Here is a 24,092-nt window from a genome sequence, read left to right on the forward strand (position 1 = left end):
TAAAAATAGAGCCCTGGGTGCTTTAGGACTTTATAGAAGAAATGGAAGATTTAAAAATCAATCATGGAAAGAGCAAGAGAGTAATTTAAAGTACTGTTCAAAAACTTCTGTGCCACAGAGGCAACCCTATGCAACTATACAGAAGCCAATGAAATAATTAGGGAAAAAATGTTTTTTCTTTTGCCCTTATTTTCTAAGTCAGTTATACTTCTAAATAAAGAAAATCAAGGCTACTTCTCTTCATGAAAATTATGACTTTTATTTGTTTCGTCATGGGGAAGAAATGCCAGCCTAGATTTTTAGATGACATTGTTACAAGTTATCAGCTTTCTAGAAATCAGACTAACTTGTGGAGAGTGGTCTGGTAAGAACTTTAATTTACTGAAGGTACTCAACATATCCTGATCATAATAGTGGCTAATTTTTATTGAATGCTGTTATGTGCCAGGCCCTGCTCCAAGAACGTTATTTACAGTAACTCATTTAATCATCAAAACTTATGAAGTTCAAGTGCTACTATTATTCTAGTTTTATTCATGAGGACACTGAAACAGGAAAATTCAAATCACTTGCCCAAGAAAACGCACTGGATAAGGAAGCAAAGGCAGTGTCTTAACCCAGGCAGTTTGGCACCGTAGCCAGTACTTTGGACCATGATGCCAGGTTGCTTCCCTAGAAGGTAACTCCTTACCCAGATCAGTAAGGGTTGCTCATTGAAAGATAAATCTGACATTGGTTTGCTTCATATACTAGAGTTTTTGCTGTGAGAAGGATTTGCCCTCAGGAACTATTTTCATTTTGGCTGGATTGATGTCCACAGTGTACACACAGAAAAATGATGGGCAAGAATCAAACCTACGTTTGGTCTTCATTAAAGTAGTATTCTCTGTAACCATAGAGGCATAATGTTGCTGCTAGGAATGATTTCCTATACCTTAGAAATCAGGGCAGAATTAGAGGATTTGCCCAGGGTGATATTTGTTGAGGACGGGTTTAGTTGCGTCAGTAAATGACATCACTTTGTCTTTATTTATCTCGGTCCACTGAGTAGATGGAAGCCCCTTCACATATCAGTCACCCTCACAGCATATCCGAGGCAGAGAAGGGAATCTCCCCCTCTTCCAGTAACTGCACAGCACAGCCAGGTCTTCAGGGAGCTCGTGTGTTAAACACACACTTGTCTTCTCAGGTGTTCACGGAGCACCGACATCTGTGACAAGCCAGGCTCTGTCACAGGGGTACAGGGGGAAACAAGAGGCAGAGCCACCTTTCCGTATGGGCTTAGTGCTAGTAGGGGTTTACAGAAAGTGAACCCAGTAATTTAGATAGTGTATTAGAAAGTGAGAAGAGATCAAATAAAGCAAGAAATTGGGAGTATGGGAAGGAAGTGACAGTTTCCAATAGGCTGGTCAGGGAAACTGCATCTGGAAGGCAGACAACATTTAAGCCAGGAGAATAGGAAAGAAGAGCACTCAGAGAAATCCTATTAAATAATCACATGCATTTTCTTCTTTTCTAATAATGGTGCTCATGCACTGTGAAGATAGTCCACTTTAAACTTTTTTATATCCAGTAATTTAACAATTAAAATGTCTCACATGCAAGGACTTCATGATTGTTAATTCTAATATCTACAAAGTAGGTTTATAGTTAATACAACAATTGCACAATAATTAATAAGTAAATAATGCAAGAATAAGCTGTGTTTCCTGTACTCAGAACTGTAAACCTGCTTTTTCCCACCCCTTATTTTCAGCTCCTATCGAATCATGTAATTTCTCTCTATACAGTTCTGCCCAAGGAGCAGAAGTCCAGGAAAGGGGTTTAACTCTGTAATGTAAACATTTGGGTATGGCTTTCTTTCTTCAATTCAAGTCCAGTCCATCAGAAAGCCAGCTTCCTGGAGCCCAAGCTTAGAATCCCTCACTTGTTGGTGCTGTTTTTTTGGTGGTTCTAAGTATCAAGTCCAGCAAAGAATGCATTTGTAACTTGAAGTAATGCCTTATTGCCTCTGTCTTCAAACAATGCCTAAGTAACATGCTACTGGTGTCCCCAGTTCTGCTGTGAGATTCCTTGGACTGGTGAAAATGTAACCAAATTATTGTACAACACTCAGTTTAATCCACAACGCACCTGCAACCTGATATTATTAAGAATCATCCAAACACAGCCAAAAAGGATTTATTGTTACTGTAGTAATAAACCACTTTCAGAGTCTTCAGTCAGGGTCGTAAAGGACCTTATCAGTCATCTAAGTCTGTCTCCAGGGCAGAACCCCCTGTCTGCAGCAACCTGAGTAGGAATAGTCGTTCAGCTTCCTCCTGGGCCCCCAGTTCCTAGATGTGATTATTGGAGAGGTTTTCTTTTCCATTGACCTGAAACAAATTCTCTCCAATGTTCCCAACTAACCCCTGGCATGCACACACACACACACATACATACACATGTACACGTATGTATTTCAGTCACATTCATGATGATCCTTCCATCTTTTCCTAAAGTTCTTTCATCCCCTTGATCTATCTTCAATTCACTTTCTCATCATGGAACCATACTAAACTGTCTGAGTTATTCTGTGAGTTGTTACTGAATACCAGGCCCAATGCAGCATGTGCTGGAGACACAGGGATGGACAAGCCTGGTGAGCTCCCTGCTCTCCTGGAGCCCTCTGGGTAGCCAGTGGGTCTGCCCATGCTTCACGCTCCCATTCTTGGCTATTTTCAATGCTCAGATAGCGTGGTGGCTTGCCCTCACATTCTCATTATTGCACTTAACCAGCCTCATTTTTACTGTTTAGAATCACACCCAGAAAAGGAATTCATCTTGTTTTTAAAATAATAAGAACTTATCAGTAGGAACCAAGTATCTTATCCATGTCTAGGGAAGTGAATGTTGCCTAATGATAGTTTATTGGTAGATTATTGATACATTTCTGCTCACCATCTACTCTCTACCTCTATGAATTTCACTGTATTGGATGCTTCCTTCATACAAGTGGAGTCGTATTGTAATTGTCCTATTCCAACTGGTTTATTTCTCTTGGCATAATATTCTCAAGGTCCATTCATGTTGCAGCCTGTGAAAGCATTTTTTTCTTTTCAGACTGCATAGCGTTCCATTGTATGTGTATACAGGTATCCCCCACTTTTCAAAAATTCGCTTTACATCGCTTCACTTTTGTGAGGCAAAAAGCAAAACTAGGGTTCAGCATGTGTTCGGCAGCAGCAGTCACAGAGGCAGCAGCACCCCCGGCAGTGAGGGGGGCCCACCAGCCTCTTTCCCCGGGACCACACACAGCATCTGGGCATCAAGCCCCAGGGCGTTGACCCGAGTCTGAGAGCCTCTGGGCTTTGTTTCGTGCACATTCCCACGTTACTGTAGGTTAGTGTTATTTTAGGTGTGACTCGGTCATCCTCTCTCTCCTCCAGCACTCTTTTTTTTTTTTTTTGCTTTGTTAAGATATAATTTATATACCACATAGTTCGTCCATTGAATGTGTGTGATTCAATGGTTTTAAGGAGTCATAACTGTGCAACCATGATCAGTACAGCCTTAAACATTTTCATCATCCTAAAAAGAAACTCCACCCCATTGGCCATCACTCCCCACTTTTCCCCAGAACCCCAGCTCTATTTCCTGTCTCTATAGGAATTGTCCTAGTCTCTGTTTCATGGAAATAAAATCGTATAATAAATACGTGGTCTTGTGTGACTGACTCCTTTAATTTGGCCTAATATTTCAAGGTCCGTTCATGTAACGTTCATCAGAACTGCAGTTCATTTTATTGTTGAATAATATTGTCTTGTTTGACTATATCGCACTTTGCTTATCTTTACATCAGGTGACGGGCATTTGAGTTGGTTTTATTTTTGGCTATTACGCATGACGCCTGCTGTGAATGTTTGCACTCGAGTTTTTGTGTGGACACACGTTTTCGCTTCTCTCGGTTATATACCTAGAAATGGAATTGCTGAGTCACATGGTTATTCAGTGTTTAGCGTTTTGGGGAGCTGCCAAGACCCTTTTCCCCTGAGCAGCTGCACGACTGTACATTCCCACGGACGGTGTGTGAGGGTCCCAGTTCCTCAACATCCTGGGCAGCACTGGTTACTATCTTTTTTGTCGTTGCCAGCCCAGTGGGTGTGAAGTAGGCCCCCAGCACTCTCAGTTCCTCTTTTTCTGCCTTACTTTTTAAAATTTCTGTAGTGCATTTTACTTTCTAACAGTGTAGACTACGTGTATTGTTTATTATCTGGTCCTCCTTCCTACTAGATTATAAATTCCATGCGAATAGGGATTTTTGTTTCCTTCTCTGATAAAAATCCCAAAGCAACTAGAATAAATCATGCCTGGCTTGTGTTAAACGTTCAGCAAATGTTTCTAGAATGAATAGATGGCTTTTGGTGAACCTTATGCCATCTCATAGATGGGGTGTTTGCAATTAGGTGTTTCTGACTTGGAAAATGCAGGAGTTTGGGGGGAGGTAAGAGAAAGACAATACATAATTGTAATTCTTCCTTTGTGTTCATATCATTGAGAACTGCTTAAGAGTCTTAAGGAATCTTCAAAAGCCAAAACAGACAAGATGAATATTACACCAAATTTAATGGGCAGGCCGGGGGCCCATTCCCTCAGGAATGGATGCTGAACTGAAGTAACTCCTACTGTCCGCCCTGTATGGCAGTGTGATAAAGGTCACTGCGGAGGCATCGTTGACCCGAAACAGAGGCGGGTGGGCATCGCGTTTAGTTCAGCCATTTTTGTACCTGTGTATTTTACAACTGAACCTCGTCAGACCAAATGAGTGTTAGAAATTCTGTGAATAGAGAGATAATATATAATAATTTTACCATACATACTTTCTTAAATTCTTTTATTCTGTTTTCCTAAATATACATGAGGCTATTAAAACACATTTTTGTCTATATGCATTAAATATGAAGGAGACTATTCCTCTTCACTTTTTTTTTTCTCCCAACAGGGTGGATTTTTTTTTTCATGGTTCAATCTTCCCGCACATGGGTGGGTGGAAAGAATCATTATGAGCCTACCAGCTTACTTATGGAACATTTATTATTCATTATAAGGACAAAACCCATTTATGGAGAAGTATAATCTGAGTGTCAACATCTTGTATATTTGTCATAAGTGAAATTAATGGTTTTGTAGGTATTGAAACCTTCACCACTGGTTTTAAATAGCCAGCTACACAATACATGGCCACACTGTCAGGATTCACCTTCTCCAGATGAAGATAGTCCATAAAACCAGATGCCTAAATGGAGACTCACTTGCTTCCTGTACATTCTAGAAAATATGACATCGTTTGTTTAATCCACACTGAGCTGTAGGTTTAAATCTGTGGGGCTCTACAGATGACCAGAACCTCAGGCCTCCACCCTGTCCCATGGGGAGTCAGGTTCTTCTGGGGCAAGCAAGTGAGCTCAGAGGAGCAAGGCATTGGCACGGAGGGTAGCGTGGAAACATTGTCAGAGGAAGCGTGGATGCTCTAGCTGCTGATATCTCATTATAAATGGCGTCTTTAAAAGAATCACACCCACTACAGTGAAGTGTAGAATTGTTAACTTGAGTTTCCCTTTTCATTTGCCACATGTAATTCGTAAGTGGGATATGGAGGAAGGGCAGAATGTTCTCAGCAGCCTCTTAACAAGGAAGGCTTCCATTGGGACGAGACGATGTATGTTTACATTGCTTTAAGAGAGGATCTGGTTGTTTGTACGCCTTCCTTGGGTGGATAATTTCCTAAATTCATTTGCCTTTGGAGAGGTGCCACGTTGAAGCAGCTTCTAAGGACACAGAATTCCTCCCGGCCTGGGTCAGAGAACCCGTGTCAGGAAAGTCCATTATTGTGTTTCCTTTGCATATTATTTCCCTCGCTGGTTTCGTTTTGTTTTGTTTTTTCATCCTGTGATACGAATCCGGTCTTTATCACCAAGGGCTAAGTCCTGGAAAGTGACCACTTTTTGGCTTTGACATTTTCCTGATTTGTTTCCCATGTGGAATATAAATTGTAGTTTGAATTCTTATTTCTTTTGTTAGCTGTCAACATTTTGTTTTTTTGACCTGGGATTTCTTCAGCTGCTTTCCTAAACCCAGATTCTCTAGATTTTGAAATGAATACTCTCAAAGTTGTCTTTATTCCCAAGTAAAAGTGTTTCCTTAGTCCCTTTTATAAGACAGGGCGTGCGAGGCTATGTGGGAAATCTAAGGGCATAGAAAGCGCAGTTGGAGAGAAGACTGGGCACTGGAAAACAGTGAGCACATCATGCATCAATGTGGTTAGTTGCTATGAAAAGTCCTTGTGATCTGTTTTTCTTCTCGGATATATGGCTCTCAGCATTAATGTGCTCCCAGACTGTCTTACAGTTTATTTTTAATTGTGGTAGAAACACATAACATATAGTGTACCATCTTAGCCATTTTTAAGTGTCTAATACTGAACTGCAACCCAGCTCCAGAACTGTTCACTTCGAAAACTTAACAGCAGTTCCCTGTTTCCTCGCTCCACCACCCCCTTTAATTCATTTTTAAAGAAAACCTTGGGCACAACAGGTGGACACCAACTAAGACTCAAGCACCCATTTCAGTCTCGTGTTGCCCTACTGCTGGCAACATGGTCCTTTCTGTTTGCTGCGATTCTCCATTCAATGCTAAAATGCCCAGTTTAGATACCGCCCCATGAAGTCTGAAAATGTTCCTTTTGAATAAATAGTCAGTATAATTTGCTACATGTGCAACATATGAAGTAAAGTTTTTCTTTAAATAAAAGTTAAAAAAAACCTTTTCTCTTACTCATTTGAACTTTTATTTGGGATTAAACTTGAAGTGAGAACAGGCTACGTGGATATTAGCAGTAATGATAACTAGCAAGTGTCAGATGCTATTTCAAATGTTTGTAATCTTCCCAATTACTCTTTGAGGCCGGGTGGTATGATAACCCCCATATCAATCAGTGAGGGATAAACACAGGCACAGAGGAGTTAAATGACTTGCCCTAATTCCCAGGGCTTATGAGCTGCATAGCCCATTTTGCACCTCAGAAGCCTAGTGTATTTTCTTTCTTAATCCCCATACTGGGCTGCCTTCTAGGTCAATGGCATATTTAGATAAAAATATCAATAGAATATTACCAAAGGGATATATACATGTATAGACAGGTGATAATGGAAAGTTGGGGAGGAAGAAAAACTCATATGGCCTCTACTTTGTGTTAAACACTTCACAGGATGTTTTAATCGTCCAATTGCCCATCCAAGTTAGGTTTTATACCTCTGTCTTCCTATGGGAAAGACGGGGAGGGGGTTAGGAGCTGGCCTATAGGCGCCTGCTAATAAGGCACAAGGTCTGGATTTGAACACAAGCTGTGTTCATCAAAGGGCTAGACTATGGACTTCCTGATCCAGTCCCTATTTTCTAAGTTTTCCATCTTCAAGGGGGAATTATCAGACTCTGGTAGCACCTTAATAAGCAGAAATTTTGAAACAGAATGGAAGGGGAGGCTCCTGAAAAGGGATTCTGTCAAAGTGGAAAGTTAGCATCCCTGTCACACCTTACACGTTAAATAGCTCAGGTGTGATGGAAAGGTGCACTCCCCCAAAGCCCCAACTTTTTTTTTTTTTGGTGTTTTGTCTTGGAAAAATATAAACTCCAGTTGTTGTTATCTCTGGTTCTCTTACCTCAGGGTCAAGCAGGAATCAGGTGTCAAGTCTTCCTCCTGGGCGAGTTTTACCAAAGAAATACTGGTTTGTTTTGTTTTGGTTTTGGTTTTTTTACAAATACTGTACATACTCCTGTGTAGGCAAGATGGTAGGTAGAGAAGGGGAATGTTTAAAATGCTCAAGAAGACAAGCTTTTAAATCACCTTAAGAAAACTGTTCTGTTTAGAAATATATGTGAAAGTAATAAACATGGGTTTGGAAAATGGCTACTCAGTTGTCTTACTAACTTAGACTGGTCACTCACACCTATTAATTTGAGTTGGTGATGTTTCCATATGTATAGTTCATAGGTTAACTAAATAGGCTGTTAAAGATGATAAATTAACCACCTCAAAAAAATTGGCCTCAGATAGGAATAATTTCAAACACCTTTAATTATGGACCATAGAATTTGCTGTTTAAGTGAATGGGAATGGCGTCATTTAGGAGAGTTTAGTGTCACCGAGGTTCCTTTCATGCCCCCTCTTGCTCGTCACTTGGCTCCCTGATCGGTGGTGAACTGGGATGCCACCTCCTGCCAGTGGGTTGAGTTCCTGAAATGTGTGAGAGTAGGTCATGGGGAAGGAAGGGCATCAGAATTAGGAGTTTCTTCTCGGAAGGCTATTGTTTCTGGCCTTGGACTTTGAGGATATTCTTTACAACTTAGAGCGGAGATTCATTGTTATATCAGTTCGCTAGCCTGTTCTTAGTGTGAAGTTAGAATTTAACTACCCTAAAGATGATTATCATTATAATTTTAAACATCCGTCCCTTCTGTGGTCTCATCGTGTCTTGGGTTTGCTTTTTTTTTTTTAAATCCTCACCTGAGGATTTGTCCATTGATTTTAGAGAGAGACGGAAAGAGAGAAACATCAATGTGAGCGAGAAACATTGATCATTTGCTTCTCATACATGCCCCAACCAGGGATCAAACCTGCAACCTAGATGCGTGCCCTGCCTGGGAATCAGGCGTGTGACCCTGTGGTGCATGGGATGATGTTCCAGTCAACGGAGCCACCCAGCCAGGGAAGCTTTACTGGCTTTTAATGTGAAAAAACAAGATGTGGAAACACACAAGAAAAGCACACCTTTCATACAGCTAGGTGGATCTGGAAGCCCTAGGCTTACGCATCTGTGTTTCTCACGAGTTAGTGAGAGTCAAACCAGAAGGAAGGACAGCCAAGCAGTGTTTCACGTAGCTCACAGATTTTGGCCCCCGATCACTCTCCTGAGATTACTTGTACTTCCAGGCCCTTCTGGGATCGGGGACTTACCCATTGTTCTAGTTCTAGGCATCCTTTGGGAGTAACAGCCACGAGTCCCCAGGGGCTTCTCTGCCAGGGCTGTTCCCAGCTCACCCCGTCGGGAAACACAGTGAGTTCAGCTGCTGCTGCTGTTTGCAGGGCACAGAGATCGTCATCTCTTGTCCCCTCCCACTGCCACTTGTTATGACCTGAAATTTTAAAAATATTACAAACATTGACGGAAAAGCATGATGCCGAACAGACTGTAAAACATCCTCCCTTTTATGAAAAAAAGGGGGAAATTAAAATGAATTTTTGAATTTGTCTAAGTAGTTCTGGAAAGATTAATGAGGCACAAGTCAAAGTGGTTATTTGCTTATGGAGTAAGGGAGAGGTTCAGTTTGAATAGGTGGTGGACAGGGTGGGAGCTGGGGGGAGGGGGGGCAGAGTGAGAGTCCAAATTTTTATTGTATCCTCGTATGATTTGAACTGTGGGAATGTACTACCATCTAAAAATTGGCCATTTAAAATGAACTTTTAAAAGCTGTCCTTCTGTGTCACATCTTGAAGGGAAATTGGAAAACATTGTACCTCTCCTGGGGCAGCTGGAGTCTTGGTCATTGTCATTCACGTGGGAGAACGCATGTGGTAGGCTTCTGGTTGGACTCATCTGGGTTCAACCAGGTTCTAAGAATGTGACTGAAAAATCTGTAAATCTCAATATTAGTCTCTGTTCCAAGGAAATAAAAATAATTGCTTTGGCCCTGGCTAGTGTAGCTCAGTGGATTGAGTGTGGGCCTGCAAACCCAAAGGTCACTAGTTCAATTCCCAGTCAGGGCTCGTGCCTGGGTTGTGGGCCAGGCCCCAGTGGTGGGATATGTGAGAGGCAACCACACATTGATGTTTCTCTCCCTCTCTTTTTCCCTCCTGCCCCCTCTATCTAAAAATAAATAAAATCTTTAAAATATATATTGTTTAGCCTATCTTTCAGGAATAATGGAAGGATTGATGAGAAAGTAAGTATTAAGACACTTTCTAAGCCACCCGTGAATCACGAGTACTGTCAGGCTGCCTGAGGACATCGCACCACTGATCTCCCAAGAGGAGGACACAGGTCTTTCCGTCTTCCTCTTGCCTAAGGCCTGGTCAAGTTCCAAACTCTTGAGGGGAAAAAGGAGGGCCTGTGTAATTCTTCTCTCATACTTCTGCCTTGAATACCTAGAGAATCTTTAGCCTCTGCTGGAAAAAATTTCCATTTAAAAAAAGTATCTACTCAACACCTTCTTTTGACTAGTAGAGCTCTTGGCTTCTGATGGAGGATGATAACAGGCTTAGCGAAGAGGAGATTCATTGGTTCATGTAACTGAAAAGCCAGAGACAATGACCTCTACTTGTGGCTGGATGCAGGTGCTTAGAAGCTATGGTTAAGAATCTGGTCTGGCTTTTGAGTTTATGTCCCTCTGTATTGACTTTTTTTTTTAAGTTGGGCTTTCCCTTTGTGGATGCAAAGTGACTACTAGCAACTCTAAGCTTTTATTCAGCTAGTTTTAACAGCTCCAGAAGAAAGGAAAAGCCTTCCTTTCCCATCATTCCAGCAAAATCCTTGGGCCTTGATCTCATTAGTACAGCTTGGGCACGTGCCCTTCTCTGGCCCCAGCACCAAGGCCAGGGAAGTAACCGAGCTCTCGCGGGATAAGCCCGGGAGCCCTAGAGCCCAGGGGTAGGGGGTCAGCCTCACACAGTAGACATGGCCCAAGGGAGAGGGAAGGTGGTTCCTCAAAGGCTCAGGAGGACTGTTGCTAAAAGAAGTAGCAAGTGCCCTCTGTCCCAATGCCCCCTCCCCAATGCACTTAAGTGCACAGTATCTCCTCTGCAGTCAACTATTTTTGGTGTTACGAGGATGTAATAGTAAAGGCGACGTCCCTCAGAGCACTCAGACCACAGCCATGCAACTGCATACACGGGTAGCAATGAAAACCCTAGTAAGTGCTATAACAGAAATAATAGTAATAGCCTACGTTATAGAATGCTTTCCAGATTCTACGTGCCAGTCTAAACACTACCCTCACTATAACTCACTTAATCTCCAAAAGAACCAGAAAGGAAGCAGCTGTTCCATTTTGTCAGTGAGGAAGCCGAGACAGAGAAGTTACTTTAAATGACTTCAGGAGCATAAAGTGTTTTCTTTTTTAAAGTATTTTATTTACTTATTTTTAGAGAAGGGAAAGGAGGGAGAAAGAGAGGGCAAGAAATATCAATGTGTATTTGCCTCTCATGTGCCCCCTCCTAGGGACCTGGCCTGCAACCCAGGCATGTGCACTGATTGGGAATCAACCCGGCGACCCTTTGGTTTGCAGGCCGGCCAGGGCGAGCATAAAGAGTTCTTCACTCTTGCCAGTACTGACGGTGAGATCCCACACGGGGTGCTGTTTGAAAAGGACCTAAGATTCAAGGGACAGTTTCACACAAGGGGGATAGAAACAGTCTAAATTAGAAAGGAGAAACGATATAAGAAGGAATGGAGCCCAGGAGGTATAGGAAATGGCAAGAAGAGAAGTTTGACTTCAACACTGGGCTCGTGACAAAAAGAGATGAAAAGTGAAGAGAGAGGAGGAACGGTTTGCAGGGATTGGTTGTTTGACAGGTTCGTCTGTGGCCTGTGGGTCTGGGAGGAGGGGAGTGGTGTGGATAAACACGAAAATGGCCAGACCCCTAAGGGTTTTTAGGTGGGGCTGTTGGCTTGCTTTCTCCGCCTTACATTCTTGAGATGTTTTGGAAGGTCTGTGAATGTCCTGTCGGGTGGCATTTTGGTGGTGGTTTCTTTAAACGATTTAGGTCTGCCTCCGTGACAGGTCTTTGGAAAAGGAGGCCATTTCTTGGCCTTCTGTTCTCTGTCACTGCTGTTGAGAGGTAAAGCAAAGCCTGGCTTGTGGAACACTTTCCACACAGGACAAGCAGGTCTCTGTTCCTGCCAGGGTTCTACAGTAAGGCCATTCAGTGCTCTGGCCCAGGGAGATAATATGGCACGCTTATTTAATCGTTTTCTATTTGCTCTCCTATTTTGTTCCGTCATTAAACAGTGTTAGAATTGAAAATTAGGACTCCCTTTTCCGGCCAAAAGAAAACACAAGTGGTTTGTGGACTGAAAGATTTACTCACACGGATCCTTCCAAAGGATTAGAACACCCTGGCTGTGCATCTGCAGGAAAGAGCTGGTGGCGTGAGCCCCAGCTTCCCCTCCTGAAGGGAGGCTCTGTGCCCAGAGGACATCATAAATCACTTGTAATTTATGATGAGCCCAATCGTGTGTTACACCCTGTTAGTTGGCTGGTGTCCTGTACATACTATGACCTCCCTTCTCCAGAGCATACAGGGACTTTTTCAGACGAGCCATAGGCAGAGAGCTGAGGATTTTCCCTTTGGCCGGCCCGGCCAAGGGGTAGAGGAAGGAGACGACAGAAGACTCTTGTTCTTCGAGTTTTGCCACAAGCCTCACTTGCTCTCTCTCTTAGATTGGAAGGAGGGAAGGGGCAGAAAACAAGAAGACCATTATCATTATTAGCCTGTTTTCTTTCATTCATTTATTCAATAAACACTCGTTTTCTGAGTGCCAGCAGCCTGCACTGTTGGGGATGCAGCAGTAAACAAAACCGGGTTTGGATTCCCACCGAGACCACTCTGCCACAAGGTACTAGGTTTATGTCAGGAGGTGATGACTTATTTTGCAGGTTAAAAAGATGGATAAAGACAGGAAGGGGAACAAGCTGTTCCACATGGGGTGTGCAGAAACTAAGGCAAACTTGGAGCAGGGACTTGAAGAAAACGAGCCATGAGGGTTCTGCAGAGATGGCATCCCAGATGAGGACAGAGGCCACCACTCAGGGGCGTGTCTCAGGTGAGAAACAGCCCAGCAGGCGCTGGAGGGGCTGGAGCGGCTGGAGCAGAGAAGGCCAGGAGGGAGTGGTGAGGAGAGGAGACAGATTTGGAGGCCTAGCCTCGGGGTCACCTGGAGACCATGCCAAGGACTTGGGTTTTACTGAAAGTGAGATGGACAACCACAGGAAGTTTTTGGAAGGCTGGTCCTTGTCAGACACTTGAGAAACCAGAGTACAAGCATGAAGTCAGGAAAATGAGGGCCACGCACCCTTCACGTCTTAGAGAAGAAGAACGTGGGCTGTTGTAATCAGCTTCGACTGTCAGAACTTCAGTGCATCGGTGCACAGTGAAACCAAAATGCTAGTTTTGCTCAACCTTGGTATAAAAATCACACATGCTTGTTAAATTGGGTTAAAGGTAACCACAAGCCACTTACTCATCCGGAGAGAATACTTCCGTGGACAGACCTAGCTCCTACATCCAGTGACATGTGTCCTGCTGCAGCTGTGAGGAGGGATCCCCAACATTATAGTTGTCCTTGCAAAGATTAGTGTGAGCTTCAGCGTCAAAGAGCAGCAGCCGGTAGAACACTTGGGAGCAGATTCTAGGGGCTTCAGTAACCCACTTTGCTCTCAGTGAGCACAGCGCCAACCCAAGCTGTTTTCCCCTCAAAGAAGGCCTCGTCTGGTCTAGAGCTCTGGGGAGCATGGGCTTGGTAAGGGTGATTTCGGCTTTTTTCGAGGCGTATCTTCCTAAAAGTGAGGGTGATGGGTAACCAGAGCAGGCTATGCCAGAGCGCCCGTCCTGCCTGCAAATGTTTGCAAGCAGGTGAGCACATCTCAGGAATGTTCCCGAAATGGCTTTTGCTTTGTGCGGCCTGTGGACTAGAATGAACTCTCAGATTCATTCCAATGCAAAACCCTTCCGAGCCTATGAAAAGTGTCCAGTGAATGTGCTCTGCAAACATACAGGCACTATATAAACAGGAGGCAAATGTTTTAAAAGATGAAGAGTGAAATACTTGTTCTTCTGGGAGAGCGGTGGTTGGAACTTAGTGCCCCAACAGCATGCCTTCCACGCTGGGTTGCCTGCAGTTTGTTCTCATTGGCTCCGCACACAGTTGTCTGCTTTATGTGTTAGAAATGTGCTCAGCCCAAGACCAAACAAATAGCTAAAGGCATTTTCCTATCAAGGCCCCTTGGTAGGAGGTAGAGCCGAAGAACAAAGCTGTTGGATTTGAGTCTTGGCAGGACGCCAAGCTGACTGCTTCAAAGCTCTAGGATTTACAAGGAAGAAAGAGGAGGGATTTTTAGCTGAGATTACGTTAGAATTAAAGCAACAGAAAACTTAAAAGTAAAATTAAAGAGTGCTCTGGAATCCTTGACGGAAAGGCAGAAGCATTCTGGGCTCTCAGATGACTTTTAGAGCAAGCATGAAAGCTTTTCAAGGTGCTCAAAGAAGAGATTACAGAGTACATGTGATTAATGATACAAGATCTCGCAGCGTTTGGGCTGGCTAAATCCCCCTTCAGGGATCCTCCCATCCCTCAGTTTACTGATAGTGGCTTGGAAGCCCCGGAATCTGAGGAGACTGCCCGATCTCACCCAACCAGTTGTGCAAGTTCTGGTCCTAGAATCCAGGACTTCTGACAGCCATGTGGTGTTTTCAGCCACTTTGCAGAAGCAGCAAACAATTGAAAGTTGTTTACCAAGAGCAAGGGGCAGCCAGCCACAATGACTGTATTCTGAATCAGCCGTGCGGTTGGTTTCCCAGGATGGGGCATGACCCTCCCCACTGGCCCAGGTTGCCACTTGCATCCTCCCTCTTAGCAACCCAGCCAGCGGTCTCTGTCCCTGTCCCTGGGAGTAGGGGAGCTGAGACCAGGCTGTAAGGGGCCTTCGGGCCGGCCTCCCAGTCAAGCACAAATGGGTTTGTACAGCCCGTGGGAGACCGCGTGGTCGGGTCCTGCCAACCCCCTGCACGAGCCCAGCAGCGCCCCACAGTGTCGTGTGGGTGGTGGCGTATGTCTTCCTGTGTGCAGGCCTTCGCTCCTCTGACAAAGGCCTGCACAAGTTGAAGCTGTGTTGAAAGAACAGCACTTTCTACGGGAAAGAACTCCCATGAAGGAGCAACAGCTCCTGCGGGCCCCCACACCCAGATAACTCGGTCCTCTGAAATCTCCAGCATCTCTTGTCCCTTCCTTCTGGAAGGGAGGGGGTTCTGCATGTGTCTCCATTTGGACTCATAAGAGGTTAGTTACCATTTTCCCCCTGTTCCTGCATTCACTGAGTCATTCATTTTCTCGTTGGTTTCCATTCTGATTCTATCAAGAAATGTGTTTGACAAAACCTAGAGCAAAGAGCACATATGCAGTCGATAGAATAGGAGGGGAGTCCGGTCTCTGAGGAGGGGAAACAGATTTCACCCGAAAATTGTCATATGGAATTTGTTCTCAATATGAAATTTTACTCTGGCCTTTCTGGCAACCAGGATAGAAGAGAAATATACAAATCCTAGCCATCAGAAAGAGAAACAAATTCCGGTTTCTTCCAGAGAGACTCAGTGTTGCAGTTCTGGGACTCAGGGCCTTAGTAAACACTTATTGAGGACTTTCTGGTGTGTAGTACGCAACTCCCAACCCAAGAACACCCCTCCCTCCCCACTCTCTCTTCAAAGTGTCCTTGCTTTAGGCCACCTGGAGCACCACTCCTCCCACTCCCCCCAAAACAAAAACTGTATTCTTAATGTTATCGTTGGCTCTATTTGTATGTGTCAGGGTGTGGCTTGGAGTAATGGTGTGTAGTTTGGGTCATGAAATTATGCCGTCCAGGGTGTCCCTAGGGTTTGCAGATTACAAGAAGAGGAGTCCGATTGTACAGAGGGTCAGCATCTGGTCCTGGTCCGACTACCCAGTCTCCACTAAGGTGTCTTTCCTTCTCCCCAAGGAGCCCTGCGCCTCTTCTCTGTCTTTTTCGTACTGTGTCAAGGTGCTTTTTAAAACTGGGCCTCCAGGGGAAGAGAGTCCTGTGGAATGCACTTTTGGGAGTGTTGGCTCAGAGGGTTAGTAGATGACATGACCACGTGTTCATTTGCACACCTTCCTGGGCCCTGAAACCAGGCAGTGGAGTTTGCAGTTCCACAGACAGGTGAGGTTCAGGGACCAACGCTGTGCACGTACCAGTTGTTCCACTGAAGTGGAACTGGGAGCTCCTCAGCTCCGCTCTGAAGCGGTAACTTCCATCAATTCTTGCAGAAGAAGGAAGAAGCAGTGTTGCGTTCCCATCCCTTGCAGGCCTTTCGTGAAAGGATGAATCGACTCCGTCCTCCTGAGTCTTGATACTTTTAAGTATGGCAAAGAACAGAGTTCCAGAAATCTGATGTGCTGGACTTTTATAACAGATCATATAAGAGAGGAAACACTGAAAAAGTAGTCTATTCTCTTTGGTTGACTTGAATATTTACTGAAAGTGTACTTGTTTATTTGGGTTTTTTTCTTACTATACACACACATATTTTCTACATGCATTGCATATTCATAGAAACATGTTTTAGAATGCATCATTACCAAAGACGGGAATATTTCTAAGTGAGACATAGTTGCTGTGAAATAAGTTGTCTGGATTCTGGACCAGACATCATCATTTGAGAGACCAGGCACAGTGGAGGGGGGCCAGGTTCCAAGTCATGGGCTGAGGGTGTTGCCGTTGTCTTAATTATGTTGACTTCAATCACATGAAAACTGGGGTTTGGGCCCCCAAGTGAACAATATGAATGTGCTTGATTCTACTTGTAATGTTTTTCATAATTATTTTAAGCAATGACGTGATTCTTACTTGTGCTTATTCTTTTTAAAAGTGTTAGAAAGGAAGATATCCACAAGACAAAGTAGAGAGGAGCTGATAAGAAGGGGAGTTCTTAAAGAATTGCCTGATCAAGGTGAGGAAATTAATCATACATTGAAAATCATTTGATCCTTCATTCTTTAGTCTTTCTTTCATTTTCCTTTGAAGTTTAAAATGATCCTGGTCTTGGGGAGGTAAAGCAGTGTGAGCACCACACTCCGAGAATCTCGCTTTAATCCAGCATGTCTTTGCAGCCTGCAGAGTCTCAGTTCTTCTAGCAAAGAAATTCAGCGACCCTTTTGGTGAGTCCTTCACCTTACATCACTCTCGGCCCAAAGCTCTGCAGAGGCATGTGGTAGCTGGAGACAGAGATAAGATACAAATTCTTCTATGACTCCTTCTCACCTCTGTTCCTGAGCTTCAGTCCTTCTGTACAAGTTAACCTGATTGTTAGCCTAATTGCACAGTTTCCGCTTGGCTCATGCATTTGGTTTCTCAAGTCTACCAGTAAAAGAAAAGAGAGAAGAGATGGTAAAATAAGCATCTCTCTCCTGTCCCGTACGATGCACTCAAATGTACAGTCAATAAGGCATGAATGGGCAGATTAGTTCATTTGCTTTATCATCCGCTCAAGTAGTTTTCCCAGTGTTCTCTCTTCATTTCTTTGCATCTGTGTTTCTCACCTTTTCACTAACAATTATTTCCAAGTACTTTTCTTCCTACCCCTAATCTGCTTCTCCTTTTTTTCTCTATGCTCTCAAGGGGAAATCTTACTAAAAAAGTCAAGGACTAGATAGAAGCTGAGATAAACCTTCAAAAGAAGCACCAAGGGTGTTTATTTCTCCAAATAAATAATACCAACTAATTTTCATTGCTCCCATTACTACTGAAACTAAAGAAAATATTCAATGCAACATTGTTTATGCACCTCCTGCCTTCCCCCAAACATTTACTGGGGTATATTATTATCATTGTACTTTTATGGGAGCAAATAAGAAGTGACAAATTTGCAACTGTACTTGAACAACAATAAAAAAAGAAAAATTGATAAATTCAAATTGAAATGATAGTACTTCTCTTTTCCTGATATGTGTTCCTTGCAAAGAACTTAATACTTTCTGGTATTCATTATTCACAAATCCAAATGACACACTCTTTCCAACCTCTGAATAACCTCAGCAGAGCTGGGAAACACTTCACTATTTTACTCCTGCTTCAAAGAGGATGAGGCAGTCTGGAGTGAATACTACCAATATTTTTTGAATCCTCACAATTTTAGGTATTTTACTTTGATTTTGGCCTGTTGTACATTTCTCACTCCATTTTATGAATGAATTTTGTCCCTAATTCTCCATTACCTTCAAGTTATTTATTTCCTGCCCGGTACTTTTAAAAATAAGAAATGCCCATCCCTAACCTTTCTTCTTCTTCTCCTCCTCCTCCTCCCCCCTCCCCCCTCCTCCCTCCTCTCTTTTTTCTTTCTTCCTCTTTTTTTTTTTTTTTTGAAGGTCAGTTTACAGTATCACAATTTGTTTCCTCTCCTGTCTCTCTGGAGGCATTAGAGAGCTTACAAATCCACTGAAAGCTGAACTCGGCACAGTCACCTCTAGATATTTTAAAGAGGGGGGGAAGGAAATTTATCATTGGAATTGTTACTGAGTATTTTTCATCTTTGTGTAAAGCCTTTTATTTAAGCTTAGTTCAATAGTGTAGGAAGGAGAATGGTTTGGAAGTTAAAGTTGTGGTTCTACATATGATATTTTTTTGTAGAAAACCACATTTGATTATATCTGAAGTTAAGTTTGTTCATTGTTCCTTATTGTTGTTCAATTACACTTTTCCTCCTTCCCCCCCATTACCCACCCCTGCCCTACCCACCCCCCACCTCCCACATTCCGTAAGTATTAAAGGTACAGATTAAAGTCCCCTTTTTAATCCAATTAAATATTGTAACTAGGAAAGAGGTTACTTTCTCTAAACACAAATGACATTTGTCAATCTGAAGAAATACTAAATATTATTTTATTTTTATTCTTCCTAATCTGTTAAATTTATTTGCATGATGGATTATAATTTCATATGCTTATTTCCCAAAATATTTGACTTATTTGATATTTTTATTTAACTTTTGCATATTGAACATTGTAAAGGTTTTACAATACAAGAATATAAAAGCAAAACAATTTTTATCCCAAACATAATTTAATAGGTTTAATGTTTTGGGAACTTATAAATTATTGAATTTCACTTTCCACCTCTTGCACCATCCCTATATACAATTATAGGAATTATGAAATACTTGGAAGTTCCCGATGATGCCTGTTGGAAATAGAGTTCTTCCCCTTTTATACCAAAAGCTGAAAAAAATAAACTCTGTCATTTTCTCTATAAATAATTAATTATCTTGAGAATTTCAGTCTTTTTTCAGCTCTAACCAAAGACTGGAAGCTACTGTGCTTGGTGACCACCTGCCCTCTTCTGCCAGTGAGGATTCATTCTCTGCCCAGATCTACTTGACCTTGCCTAGCTCTTGACAGTGCTTGTCAATTACGCCATTCATTTTGTGAGCCAGATAGAATTTTAAAATCTCTACAGCTACCCTGGATTTGACCTTGTCCGATCCCACACCCGACCTTCCCTCCCAGCTATTATTATTATTCCTTTTAAATTATTTTTCATACCAATTTTAACTTCCGTTTAAAAGTTCAGCAGTTGATCTTCTCTCCTGAGAAGGTCATGGTCTAAATCCAAGTTCAGTCCTCACCTTCTGGTCTTTCCGTCCATCTTTTCCCTTAGCTTGAACTTGAGGGCTGCAGATGCAGCCTCCTTTCCTTTTCTCTCATCGTATAGTTTCTGACCTTCTAATGAGTCACTCACTCACCTTTCACTCATAGATGAGTTTCTCCTCATCTCTGTTTCTTTATTAACTATATCTCACAGACTCTTGTTTACCAGAAAGAAGGAAAGCCCTTGAACCTTCTCATGCTCCTTAACCACTTATTTCTGTGTGTGCTTTATCTCTTGGTTTACTTGAATCTCACAGTTCTTTTCTATGTTGTCTCTCTCTCTCTCGTATTTTCTTTTTTTGCATGCAAATGCTCCTATAAGACTTGGCAAGGTTCTCTCACAGTAACTTGCAACCTAGCTCAGCATCTTCTTTTGCTAAGCTTATATTTTGCTTACACATGTAAACTATATCAAGGACTTAATTTGTTTTAATACTAAAATAATATACGAAACTTGAAAACCTTCTCAATCACACACTAGCTATTAGTCACTTTAGTTCTCCTGTTTTATTCTTAACTTCCATATTTACTACAGACACATTTCCTCTTTCTACAGTTTTTTACAAGCACTAACTTTATTTTATACCACAAAGTAAGTATTCCTTTACATTGTCAACTATTTCTCTCTGTCATGTGATGATCTAGCATTTTCTTATAATAGTAACTAAGAATCTTTTGGTTTCTTTTTGGTTTTATATGTACTCTTTAAAGTTTATTACCTTAATTTTGTTGAAGCATTTACCATTTATTAGCAATGACCTTGCCTTCAGTTATTGTCTCTTATTTTTTATACATGAGTCAGATTAGAGGTGCTTTTTATATTTTGAACATAATATAATTTTATGATATGGATTTTTTACTTACTAAAGTATCATCCTTGTTTTTGTTAATAACGTCAGCAGATTTTATTGTGGAGCCAAAGCCATTCACTCATATTTAATGAAAATTTGGCAGATGGATTCTGTTTTGTAATGGTTGCCAAAATAAGGTTAATCAAAATTGCATAAGTCAACTCTAATCATGCGTTTCTTCAAGTTTCCTAAGTAAAAACTTCAGTTCACTAATTTTCCTTTTACAGTTGTAGCAAAGCTTCTTAAAATTTTCCAGGTACAAACTGAGGTTAATCTTTTCAAACATTTTGGTTGCTGAATTAAGAGTTTCTGAAAAATCTCTTTTACTTTAGAAACTCCTAGGAATGGTAAACATTCAGGGGTTAAAATATTTTTTATGATTTGCATAACATATTACAAGTATTATTTTCAGAAAAATCTTCTGTACTTTTTTCCCATATTTTCCCCTAATGTTTTCAAACCATTATTGAGCCAACTTTGATCAGTTATATATATAACAGATTGCCTGAGTTCACTTTAATATTTCCATAAATAAGAAAATGGAAATACAGTTGGCCTCACTAGCATCATTCCTTGAATGTAGAGGAATAGTTGTATTACTGTGTTACGTTAACATATCATATAGGCAATGTTTTGGAGATGGTGGTGCTTGGAAAATTCCATATTCTCCCACTAATTGTTTGTACGTGTAATTTCATTTCATGTTACTTGTGTATTTGCATTCACCTTGTGTTTTTGGTGCTTGTTAAAATGTTTATTCCATTTTTCAGATTATGCCTTTTGAGGTCCTGTTTCTGAGTGACAGAGAGACTCCTAGTATTGACCTGGACAGAACCTAAACATGAGCAGAGCGGGACTCTGCTTCCCGGGGATATTCGATAATTAGGGATACTTATGCCTGCTGTCTCGAAATGGCTCCTGGGTACTCCGTCTGCAGCTGCTTTCACCCAAGACTAAGGATTTTCTAGTTCTTTCACGTGAATGAATTATTTAATAAAACAGGGTGAAACAGTACAGGATGGATTGGGTTTCCAGGGCCCGAAACCTGAACCCTGCAGTCCTAGTCAATGGAAAGCCTGGTTTTAAGAAAGCCATCAGATTAGACATCCAGGTGTTTCTTTCCCTATTTTAGATGGAGATGTAACAGTTAACTTTGAAAATTCAAACGGGCACATGATACCCATCGGAGAGGAATCTACCCGAGAGGAAAATGTAGTCAAATCCGAAGAAGGTAATGGCTCTGTAGCTGAAAAGGCGCCACCTCTGGAGGAAAAGGCAGAAGATAAGACAGGTAAAATCAAGAGCAACCCCTTTTTCTTTTACTTCAGCACAGCTCAATGTTGAGAATCAGCTCTTAGGCTCCAAACAATGACCTTAAGATCAGCAGAGAAGAAATTTTCAAGCACAAAGAGGAGAGAATAACTAGCAAAGAGAAATGGGATAATTTCCTCAAGTAGGCGCATCCATTTTATAAGCACATCATTTCATTTTTTATTAAAGAAGGCTAATTAACAGTAAGGATGGGCTGGCCCTTGAGTCATTGGAGATGCCTGGGAATGTTCTCTTGTCCTCCAGAGCTTTTTCTCAGTGTTTGTGAAAATAAAAATGCCAGGTGTCTGAACATCTTTCTCTGCTTAGAAGTGGCCCCTGTGAGCATCTTAGCCTGGAGCAGTAATGGAACAAGGTGGTGCTTCTAGCCCAGCACTGTCTCTCTAGCAGTGGGAGCTTGGCTGGTGGCACTCACACATGCAACACTGTAGGTTCTAGTCCAGGTTCTAGACATTTCTAAGAGAGACCCAAGAAGAGTCCCAGAGATGCTAGGGATTTGAGTTCCTGTACTGGCCATGAGCTCTGCTCAGATTTATTTGTACAAGTGGAAATTTCAAAGTATGCCAGAGGCAACTATTCCATTCCCTGAAAACTTCTTTAGAGACCTCGCTTTCTATGGTGGCTGTGCCAAGGGAGATTGCGTAACTTCAGAATGCCTGTCGGTCAAGGACCCCAGAACATTCACAAGTTCCTAGACACTGATTGATTTCCTCTCCATACCCACTGCTATACGAGCAGGAATCTCCAGGCATCAGACTTACAGGAACATGAACAGAAACTCCCGCCAAGTAAGGCTATGTTGGGAGATTCTAGATAATTCCATGCAGCATGAATCCTCAGGAAATAGGCTATTTCCTGTTCTATAATGCCTGCTTCTGAGTTGGTGGATGGCAGAAATTTGTCAACCCTAGTTTAGATTCTCTAGGCATTTTGGGAACTCAGAATCTGCTGGAGGCAACTTCTCTTCCTCTGTTCTTGGTCCAAATCCTTCAAAGACCAAGGGAACAAAAGTGCAACTTACAGACATTGTAGCTTAAAATCATCTTCTCTGGAAGTCTGTAACCCTGATTATTTAAATTAACCTTTAAAAATTTTAGAGTGCTCTATTAATAATCTTTTAGAAGTTTATTATTTTGCTTTATTCAATATTAAGTATAGTGCGGGGCTTTACTTAGTCTTGTTTCATTGAAAAACTCTGGTTAAGCTTATGAATACTGATTATAATATTTTTCCTAATATTCTTCCTGGAACATAAAGAGGAACAGACCTAAATCGATTCTAAGGGTATTCGATTGAAAATGTTAACGCAAGTAGTGATTTCTTTCATTTTTATTTTTTTATTCCAACTGTGCTCTCTCACGTCTGTCACGTTTCAAACCCATCTGTGGTCTGTGCCTGTTCAGCCATCCACATGGAAGCATCACCTCCTTTGTTATGTACCAGTGCCATCTCTGGTGTTCGCACAGCCATGCAGGTGTCAGTCAGTGCACGGGCCAGACTTCAAAGGAAGTGTGTTCCTCATCGGCCTAATAAAAAGGTGCTGACAGTTTTACGTTAATTAAGCCAGCAGGCCTTGATGTTCTAAAGAGGCCATGGCAGGCCTCCTAGGCCTCGTATTTGAGAGATGTTTTTGTTTTCTTATTCTTTACTTAGAACAAGTACATTCAGTTCCTTCTGGTCCAATAAGGTTCACGATAGTGTCTTGCCCGGCTGGTCTGTTCATGAAGAGCTGCCGTGCTGGGCGTGCCGTCCCCCCACGAATAAGACAGAGCTTCCCTCTCGCTGTGCGGACGGGGCACGCTGCCCCCGCACCCCCGGCCACTGGGACGGTGAGAGGAAGCATTCAACATGGAAGCCGCTCCAGAGAGTAAATGAATGCCCCTTCTAACGCATAGCACACAGCATTATGTTCAGTGGGAATGACCTTATGAAGAAAGGTAGCCATTCATTTCTCTGTAGAAGATACTGCTTAATTTAAAAACCCCTCAGATTCACTTTTACATATGCTCCCCATCTCACCTCACTCCTTGTTGGAGCCTTCTGCTTTGCAAATACAGCACCCCATGGCTTTCATTCACCCTTGATTTGGGGGCATGTGCCCCCTTTTCTTTTGCAACAACAGTGTCGATCCAGCTTATCCAAGAGTATTATTTCATCTGTTAATGGGTCATGCTTGGGAAACCGTATCACATGCCTGTAGTGTCCCGGCATCTCTTGTGTCTCTTTGTAAGACGGTGGGTCAGTGCTTTAGTATTCGAAACATTGTGATGAAGAAAACAAAACAAATAACAGCTAGCCTACCACTGCTCTGTGGATAGGTTTCCCCAGAAATACACTGGTGTTCCCAAGGCCCCCAAAGGCACCTGACCCTGTAGTTGGGACCCTGCTCCGAGGCCTCCGTGCCCCCGTACTGGACACTCTTCTCTTAAGGCCTCAGGGTTCCCAG

General features: G+C 42.3%; 1 protein-coding gene across 4 annotated transcripts in view; it reads left to right on the top strand.

Moving 5' to 3' along the window:
• PHACTR2 (phosphatase and actin regulator 2) overlaps positions 1-24,092 on the top strand; it is a 217,621-nt gene that overhangs the window by 149,801 nt on the left and 43,728 nt on the right. For all 4 annotated transcript variants that reach the window (XM_053663428.1, XM_053663427.1, XM_053663429.1 and 1 more), the window contains 2 exons: positions 16,694-16,774; positions 21,450-21,608. In XM_053663428.1, coding sequence (XP_053519403.1) covers positions 16,694-16,774; positions 21,450-21,608 — 240 coding nt within the window. The remainder of the gene's footprint in view (positions 1-16,693; positions 16,775-21,449; positions 21,609-24,092) is intronic.

The sequence above is a fragment of the Artibeus jamaicensis genome, unplaced genomic scaffold (assembly GCF_021234435.1).
Source record: "Artibeus jamaicensis isolate MK-2021 breed Jamaican fruit bat unplaced genomic scaffold, CSHL_Jam_final contig_3176, whole genome shotgun sequence".
NCBI classification, from domain to species: domain Eukaryota; kingdom Metazoa; phylum Chordata; class Mammalia; order Chiroptera; family Phyllostomidae; genus Artibeus; species Artibeus jamaicensis.